This window comes from Puma concolor, chromosome A2 (assembly GCF_028749965.1).
Source record: "Puma concolor isolate L17-30 chromosome A2, mPumCon1.1.hap2, whole genome shotgun sequence".
Taxonomy (NCBI): Eukaryota; Metazoa; Chordata; class Mammalia; order Carnivora; family Felidae; genus Puma; species Puma concolor.
Window position 1 is genome coordinate 154,995,306 of NC_141668.1, and position 9,282 is coordinate 155,004,587.

Here is a 9,282-nt window from a genome sequence, read left to right on the forward strand (position 1 = left end):
ATGCGCTCTCTCAAAATAAATAAACTTTAAAAAAATCATAAGGAAAATACATTTATAGTACTTTACTATAAAAAAAAAATGCATATAAGTGGACCCACACAGTTCAAACCCATGTTGTTAAAAGGTCAATCATATCATATATGTAGATATATATACACACGCACATATACATATTTATATAATTTAACATATATTTATATAATTATATATAGTATATAAACATACATACATGTTTAAATATAAGTATATAAATTATATATAAATATGTATAAATTATAAAATATATATGCAAAACTTTCTGAGAAGGATTTTTAAGCTTATCTTTTACTTTTTACATTTTTTTTTACTTTTTACATTTTCAAACTTTCCTATCATTAATTTTGCTGCTTTTGCAGAGGAAAAAATACTAAATTAGAAGAAGAACACAGTTCCAGGTGGTTTCTTTACCTCCCTATCAAACCAATCCTGTTCATATGTGCATAAAAATACTATCCTCCTACCTGTCTGAGCAACTCCAGTTTCTTCAGTTCCTCATTATAGGCTTCTGGGTTCTCCCCATAATTCTTCAGGACAAACTAGAGAGAGACACATAGAGACACACACACATAGAGAGAGAGAGAGAGAGAGAGAGGGAGAGATGTAAGCCAGGAATACAAAACACTCCCCGGCTCCCACTCCTGCCCAGAGTCCTTGGAAGTCACAAGTCAGGGCTCAGGATTGGGTCCAGACCCACAAGCATGAGCTTACCTCCTGGTCCACCGGGAACTCTACCTCAGTAACAGGGCAGCACTAAAAGCTGACCATGAGAGCCTCCACCTTTGAGCAAAATGGAAAGTAAGACTGGATGACCCTGTGCAAACACCCTGGCTGGTCTTTGTCATGCTACTGCCCTCTTTGTAAAGTCCAGGACTCTGGCAGGTCAGGAATTGGGGAACTTAGCTGGCTGAAATAGGATCCTACTGAGCATCCCAAAACAGGCCACAAATTCAAGCCCCCTTCAAGGACTGGACCCTGCTGTGTTCTGAGATCACAACCATAATCCCAACCCAACAACCAACACAGACAAGAGATACCAAGTAAGAGTGGGAGTGCAAAGGCTTCTTTACCAGCCAGCCCTTCTCGCTAGGAAAAAGCACCACAGAATAAAGGATTTACTTGAGGACAGGCCCACAGGTGTGTGATGGGAATGTTTCAGACAGGAGACGGGAAAGTCACTGCCTGCATCAGAGAAGGGACTGGCATGCCTGCCCACAACAGCACTCTTCACCTCAGGAGCTGACTCTCTAGGACAATGAGCACACTCATCGGTCTGGAGGCAGAGTCTGGGCCAAAAGACCCCTTGTTTACCTAAGATCAACAGGCTAAGGCAGCTGAACTATTGCCACTGCAGTTCCCGCTGCCTGAGTTAGCAATCTGGGTGGGGGGAGGGGGGCAGATGCATCCATTCCACAAACACTGAGCACTGATGCCCACCTCACAGGTTCCCTGAGGTTCAAAGACTGAAAAGAGGTGGCCTCTCTGTCCAGCAGCACACTCGCACGATGTCTGTGGCCCACTCACCTGTTGTGAGGTCCCTTCCCAGGACCTATGCCTCATGGCTAGGGAACTGGCCACATGGAAACCTGGAAGGCTGTGGAACAGCTCCTATCTGCCCTGGCAGGGAAAGGGAGAGGTGGGACAGACAGAAGGGAGGCTACTGCTGAATTTGTTTCAGCATCACCCAGTCACGTTCCCAAAACCTCTGACCCTGACCACTCTTCTGTTGGCTTTACCTCCTGAAAGTCCCATGTGCCCATGAGCTCTCCTTTCTATCCTCTTGCAACCCCTTCAAAGCTATCGCTTACTTAGAGGCCAGAATGATCTTTCTAGCACAACTCCAATGTCACTCCTAACTTCAGAGCCTTCTGAAACACACACGCACCTGGGGAAAAAAATAAACCAAAATATGCTTTTCTTAGGATAGTGAGATTATGAGAAATGAGTTGCATTCTAAAGAGAAAAATTGTAATCTAAAAAGAATGTGCAACAGTAGCTCCCCAAAGCCTCCAAGTCCAAATCTAATCTCCTAGGCACAGAGTTCAGGGCTCTTCACAACCTGCTCCCAACAGCCTTCAAAGACTGTCCTCTAGCATGTTCCAGGGACACCCAGCCAACAGTCCTATGGAATTGCTCTCAGGTCTCAATACCTGTCCCCATGTTGTCACCTCTTCTCTATTAAGACTCAGATGAAATGTCACTTCCTTGAACTTCAGCTGCTGCTCCCTCTACATTCCAAACATGCCTGCACCAGACTGTGCCTTGTGGCAGGGTCATGCCAGTGACACCCCTCCAATCCACACCAAACAATGAGTGCGTCAGGAACAGCAGGGGCCTCATTAGTATGTGTTAGATCCTCAGCAAATGGCTGCCTTTACAGGAAATGCAGAGGAGGGATGAACAAATTGAAAATACTAAAAGGAGACACTCCGAAAAATTCAGAAGATGGGACATTCTGCCCAACAGGGCCTTCTGTAAGTCCTTTGACAATACGATAAAAGCCATGAAAGAAATCTTCCTAGAAATACTCAACTATGCACAAACGCAAAAATGTGCAAACAATGTTAGGAGTTCGCAGACACTCTTAAGCCCGTTTATGGGCTCCTGGTTTGCAATCCTCGCTTGGATCTAGTCAAACCTCTTCTTCTCAACCAGCCCTCCAAACACCATAAATATAAAGTGTGGCCTGGGCTGTAAGGTAGAACTTGACTAAAATGGGAATGTATTCCTTGATTAATTCCCTTTTGGTAAGAGGTTTTAGAGTAACAGTACACACACACAGCCTGGAGGCCCCATGGGATAGAGGGATACTGGAGTCTTAGAAACAAGGTTTCTCCTGGCGTCGCTAAAAACACCTGTCCTTGCTGTTCACACATGGTGAAGGAGAGAGAAAGGCTGCCCCAACCCCAGCAAACTGTCCCTAAGAGGTCACCTTCTACCTGTCTCATTCCTCCTCTAAGATCAGCAGCAGCAAAAACTGACTGAGCTCCTGCCACAGACCAGGCTCTGTGGTGAGCACCTAAAAAGTTCCTCAAACCCTGTAACAACCCAAAGCGGTAGATACTATTATCATCACCATTTTACAGATGAGGAAATGAACAAACTGAGGCAAAGAGGTCAGGGCATCTGCCGAGTTCACAGCACTAATAACTGATGGAACAGTAACTAAAACCCAAACATTTGGGTTTCAGAGTCCAGGTTCTTAATCGCACATTAGACCAATTCATTCCCTCTATTTTTAATACAGTTCTCATAAATAATTCTGGGGAAAGAGTTAGAGAAAATGAATCTCTAGCCACATAGTGAATCTCATAGCCACAACAGAGCAGCCAGGTTATTTTTTAAACTCTGATGGGGTCCTCTATGACTGCAGATCACTCCCCCACCAAAGAAAGGAAAAAGGCTGGCTGAAGGTTCTAGAGTAAAAAACAGAGACCATCTTGCAGTCTGTGTTCTACAGAGCTCAGAACAAAGTCTGGTCAGGATGTGAAGCTCCCGACAATCTGAGATGGAAGGCCTAGCAGCAGGTCACTGCCACCATAGAAGGCAATGACAGGACCCCAATGCACCCACACAACCAACAGGTAGTTAGGGTCAACAGGACCCAGAGAACCTCCAGAGCCCGGCCGGACTTTGAAGAAGTTGGGGATCCTTTTCTGAGGAAACAATAAGATCTATGGACATGTCTATGTTAATTGAGAGCATGTCTAAGGATCAGAGCCACGGGTGGGGGGGGGGTGGTGGAGAAGAGAGGAAGGAGTTACAAGTGCAAACAATAAGAATACAAAGGCCATTTCCAGAGAAATATCAATATAGTATGCCAAGACCTCTCATAGGGGCCCACATGCATTAATTCTTGTTCTCACAGGCTTAAGAGGTATATTATTTCCATGTTATAGGTGAGAAAAATGAGGACCAGATTAGTTATATAATCATTTGTAGCAGCTGAAGGTCACCTAGCAATTAAGTGGAAGGGATGGGACCTAAACCAAAGTCGGTCTGATTCCAATGTCTAGGCTATTTCCATGATACTACTCGGCTCTTTTACTGAGCAACAAATGGCACAGAATTTTGTAGGCAGATAAGATCACATTCATCACAGATGAGAAACAGTCATCCTAGGTCCTGCCATTCTTTTGCAGATTGGAAAAATGGAAACTAGAGATCAGCAATGGCTGTGCTAGAACTCCAAGCCAGGTTTCCTGACTCCTGACCCAGGGATATTCCTTTTGTGTCACTTTCTCTTGTATTAATTAGCATGTTCTCATTCTTCTGTGCATGCTTCCCACCCACCCCCCCCACCCCCAGATGCTGGCGGTGTTTAGCTTTTGCTCTTAATTTGATAGAACATCTTGGAATTTCACGGAACTAATTAAAGCAATAATCCAAGAAAAAAAGAGAATAAAAGGCATCACAGGTGTAAACATTACCTTCGTTCACTGTACATATATTTCTCTTTTCTCCGCTTGCAGGATTTACTCAAATATGGGGAAATGGGGGATTCCTTGGGCTGGTCCATGGAAATACACACAAAAAACTAAGTCCCACATATAGGATTATTAATAAATACAATACGATATATGTTTTGCTACTGAATTTCACATGAGATTAATTTTATTTAGAGAAAGGAGTTGGATTGCCCCTTGGTGTCAGCAAACCTAAAACCAAATAACAAGCCAACAGTACTGAGGATGAGAACAGAGTTTCATCCTCGCCTAGTCTAACCTCTGTCTCTACACTCAAGGAATCTCTCCCACATCTCTTCTAAACAACACCAGCAAGGACAACTCGAGTTACATCTCCTGGCAGGTGCCAGAACTAGACTAGGTCATTCATCCAACACTTATGAAGCATTCTCCACACATAAGTATTTATTACTTCCCGAGGAAAGGAAAGAATCTCAAATGAAATGGATACAGGCTTTTGATGTAGGAGATTAAAATCAGAGAAGAATGAACTGGACAGTGCACGTCATCTGTTCCTGGAGCCATTCTGCTGTAAAACACAGTGGGCAGACAGGCTCGGTAACTCCAGATCTGTGATAAGAGAAAAGACAGGTCATCACCACAGGTAATTGGCAATGTCCCATGCTCCTCACTGTTGAGAAGGCAGGGCCCCCTTTTAGGCCTCTGGCCATTTGATTTCCTTTTCTATGTAGCAAGTGTTTCAAAGGAGTCAACTATCCCATGAGAAATCGCAGCGGGGAGGATTCCACAAACCTGAAAAGGAGGCTTTACCTACAAGTGAATAAGATCAACAGTAAGAAGAGGTAATAAGAGCGTGCACTCTGTGGTGCAGGTCAACTGAGTGTTAACAGCGGTAGGCCTGGTCTGAATTTAGGAGTGTGGTACAACAGCCAGGCAGCTAAAGGGGCCCTGAGGAGGTATGGTTCAACCTGAGTGATGAACAGGAAGAAAGGAATTCCAGTAAGGACCAGAGCAAGAACAATGACCAGATGTGGAAGGAAAAGAGACTGAAAGTTCCTATAGGAGAGGCCTGGGGGAATGAATTAGAGAAGGAGGCTGAAGCCAAGTGGTGGCAGGCCTTGAATAGTAGGCAGATTCTCTGGAGGAACCTGGTGGAAAAGTGGAGATTCAGAAATCAATCCAGCTAAGGGTGGGGAAGAGAGAGGCCAAGAAGTCACTGAGTTGGCAGGGTGGCTACTACATGATACATCTGCCCTTGAGGATAGATAACCATGTGGACCCTAGAAGGTAAGCTCCATGAAGGCAGGAATTTTTATGTTAACATATAGCCCTGAATTCCCAGGGCTGGCACATATAGTCACTCAATAACTATTTGTTCAATGAATGAATCAGAGATGGATGTTAACACCTAAGTCCAAGTGAGCTTGACTTAAGCTCTAATGCAGTTGATTAAAGGCAGGTATTTGAGACAAGAGGAAACGACTTCAAACACCAACACCTGTCACCAAAATCACTCAGTGATGAAAAGTATCGGTCAGCCTTCATCAGTTGCCAATGAGTCAGCACTCTGGGCTCCAAAGCACAGGAAACAAAGTGAAAAGACAGCAGCATTTTCCCACTAAAAAATTATGTGGGTCCAGGTATCCCAACCTAAAGCTTGGCACTGCAGCTCAAAACCAGCTTGCTGTTCTCTTGGCTCTTATTTCACATTATTCCATAATTGAAGGCATGTCCATCAGGAGCGAAAACTAATACTAACCACTATGAAAGGTCTTTTCAACAGCCCAGGCCTCACAAAGAAACAAGCCCTTTAGCTATCTAGAAAATTCCTATTCATCTTTCAAAACCCACCAAGCCTTCTCTGATGGCCCCTCCTTAAGCTGGTACTTCTGTATAGTGCACATACACTTCCACTAATATTACCATTTAAGTTTAAGTTTCCTCTACTAAACTGAATTCTTTAAAAAAGAAAGAAAAAAAGAAAGAAAGAACAGTCTCTTATTCATCTGTATTACCAAGGCTCAGCATAGTGCTCAACAGGTTGACCTCAACAGAACCATTTTTACCCTAGTATTCTACATTAAATTCTACCTCTCAGCTCCAAGTCATTGGTGAAGGTTCCCACAGCTGAGAGAAAGGGTAGAAGACAAGGGTACGAGAGGCAGAGTAGGGGCTCTAGGGCTGAGGAGAGGAGTCCAGGTCAGGAAGAGTTCCCAGGCTGCAGTGGCTTCTGCAGTCTTCTCTGCAGGAAGAGATCCAGGGTACGCCGAGGGAGCTGGCCCTTCTCGAGCCCAGCCTACCCACAGGCTGCTATTCCTTTTCAGTGCGTTCACCCAATACAAGCCCCAATCTTAACCTATCGAATAAACTGGTGGTATCTTCCCCAATCCCAAAGAGGAAACAAAAAGAGGTGATGTCTGCAAAACGATGTTTCTTCTGCATCTGATACCACCTCAGGCTAAACGGTAATGAGCAACTACTCCAGCGAAGTCATTACTCACATAAAACCTTGTTGGTTAGGCAAGAGTGATCAGAATATCAAAGGATAAGTTAAAAACAAAACGTCTCCTAGGATTTTCTGGGCTAGGATTTTATCCACTGGATTTCCATAAATGTATGGTCACCATGTCTAAATTCCCTTTCGACTGTCATTCAATCATTTGAGAAATGTTTTCCTGAATGCCAACTATGTAGAGGGGGCCCTGCTAGGCTACGAGCAGCATGCAGATGCCTCCCAGGTCACTTAGAATTGAATAGAGTAATTAAAACATAGCACACATACTAACACCAGGAAAAGAATGGAAAGAGGGATTCAGAGAAGGGAAAGATTAATCCAGATGAACGGATTCAAGAAGCCTTTTGGAAGAGACAGAACTTAAACTGGACCTTGAAAGATGGACAGAATATACAGACATTAAAGAAGGATCCCATTCCCATCCCACAAGGCAAAGATGAGAGTTCTTCTGGGTGGGAGAAAATCCACAACCAAAGGCAGAGAAGAGCAAATAGACAGAGAATGTTAAGGGAACAGCAAATGGCTGAATGTGAACAGAATCTGTAACAAATACATAGATCAAGCACACACTGGACCCTCAAAAAATACTGAAAGAACTGGGGTTGGTCAGGCAGACCTCTAAATGGGTTGGGACTGAACTAGAAAACAAAGGAGTTTTGTTGTTTTAGAAAAAGTCATCTAATTGTGCTTGTATGAAAGAGCAGACAGAAGACCAAAGTCTGAGGAAAAGGTAACAAAACTCTTAACTTTTAGATTAATATAATTTCCTGTCTTTACAAATGAGGAAACAGACACCCAAAGAGATTTAATGACAGAATCAAAGGAATACAAACTGTGAGTGTCTGAACTAAGGCAGGGGCAGTATAAAGAGGAGGGAGATAGTTTACTGGGGTAACTACTTCCAAACCTACTGTCTTTCTTCTATCCCTCTTCTTCAGCACCCTGCTGGGTGGTGCACTGCCTAGATTACCTGGGACTTACTTTGGTAGCTGCTCTACTGAAAACACAAGGATGCCAACCTGCAACAACCTGGCTCCTTTTCTCTTCTGCTCTGACCCACTGCAACTAGGTGGCCCTCCCCACGGGAGATGTCTCAGAGGGCACCCGATGCTCATTCAACACACCTGGCCCCTCTCTGTACCAGCCCCACCTGATCTCGCCACAGAGGTCTCTTCCTCCATCACCACCAAACCTGCCTGTTTTCCCCGTCCAACTGACGGTTCAACACAACGACTGCAAATGTTTCTTCAGGAGCTACAACTGTTATCCCCTTCGGGCAGTTAAGAAAAGCAATAACCCTCCCCCAAAATGACAAGGACCTGTATCTTTCGGCCCAAGGGGGCTCCTGAATATGGTTCTTATTCTCAAGAGACCGGAGAGAATCGCACGAAGTGTCAGAGAGACCCCAAACGCAGAGGTCAGGCATTCCTCTGGTTCCCATCTTGAAACACACATGCTGAGCCATCACCGGCGTCCATCCCAGTCCGCTCCTGGACTGATAGCGCACCGAGGGCACAGTTCAAACTAGACGGCCAGGGCCGCCCACCGCTCCCCCGCGGGGCGGTCCCGGCGTGGAGGAGGGGCGGAGCAGCACTAGGTCCGGAGCGTCACACGAAGGAAGTCTGGTGCCTCGGTGGGAACCGTGGATGGCCCGGGGCAGAAGTAGGGAAGCGGGTTTTAAAAAGGCTGCGGATGCTGGCCCCGAGCGGGCGAGGAGGGGAGAGGAATGTCTGCGGAGGGCGAGGGGGGAGGAACCAGGCTGAGAAAAGCCAGGGGAAGGCCCCTCCTGGCCTCATCCGACCCTGCGACCAGGGCCTAGGGAGATGATGGACGCGCAGGGGGCGTCACGCGCTGGCAGACGGAGCTACGCCGGAGAGGTAGGAGGGTGGGGGGGGATGCACTTACCTTCTTCACCGCCGGCTGGAAGAGGAAGTCACCGGCCTCCTTCAGGTCCAGCCAGATCATGGGCATGCGGGGCACAGCCTCCATGGCGGCTTGTGCCCGCCGGCCACCCGGCCGCTCCCCTAGCTGCCCCAGCTGCTGCCTCAGCCTCGCGCCCCGCCCCTCCACGCCGGAAGTCACTCGTCACGCGGGGCCGAAAATTGCACGCAGGGCCTGTTGGGAAATGCAGTCCTCCCCCGCGCAGCCTTCAGCGCTAAGCACAGCTGCCATTGCGCATGCTCACTCCTCCGCGGGGAGGGCGTGGAAAGCGACTCTCTAGCCCCCTTCGAAAGGGTGTCTGGGAATGATAGTCATCCTCCATTTAGCTGCGGAGCCGGGGCGGGGTGGTTTTCTCCTCCCTCC

General features: G+C 46.3%; 1 protein-coding gene across 3 annotated transcripts in view; it reads right to left on the minus strand.

Moving 5' to 3' along the window:
* PTPN23 (protein tyrosine phosphatase non-receptor type 23) overlaps positions 1-9,044 on the minus strand; it is a 35,902-nt gene extending 26,858 nt beyond the window's left edge. For 2 of the 3 annotated variants that reach the window (XM_025916154.2, XM_086698362.1), the window contains exons 1-2: positions 8,884-9,044; positions 501-575 (exon numbers count right to left, since the gene is read on the minus strand). In XM_025916154.2, the coding sequence (XP_025771939.1) occupies positions 501-575; positions 8,884-8,967 (159 nt within the window). In that variant the 5' untranslated portion in view covers positions 8,968-9,044. The remainder of the gene's footprint in view (positions 1-500; positions 576-8,883) is intronic. The other variant, XM_086698364.1, reaches the window with a different exon arrangement.
* Between the last annotated feature and the right edge of the window lie 238 nt (positions 9,045-9,282).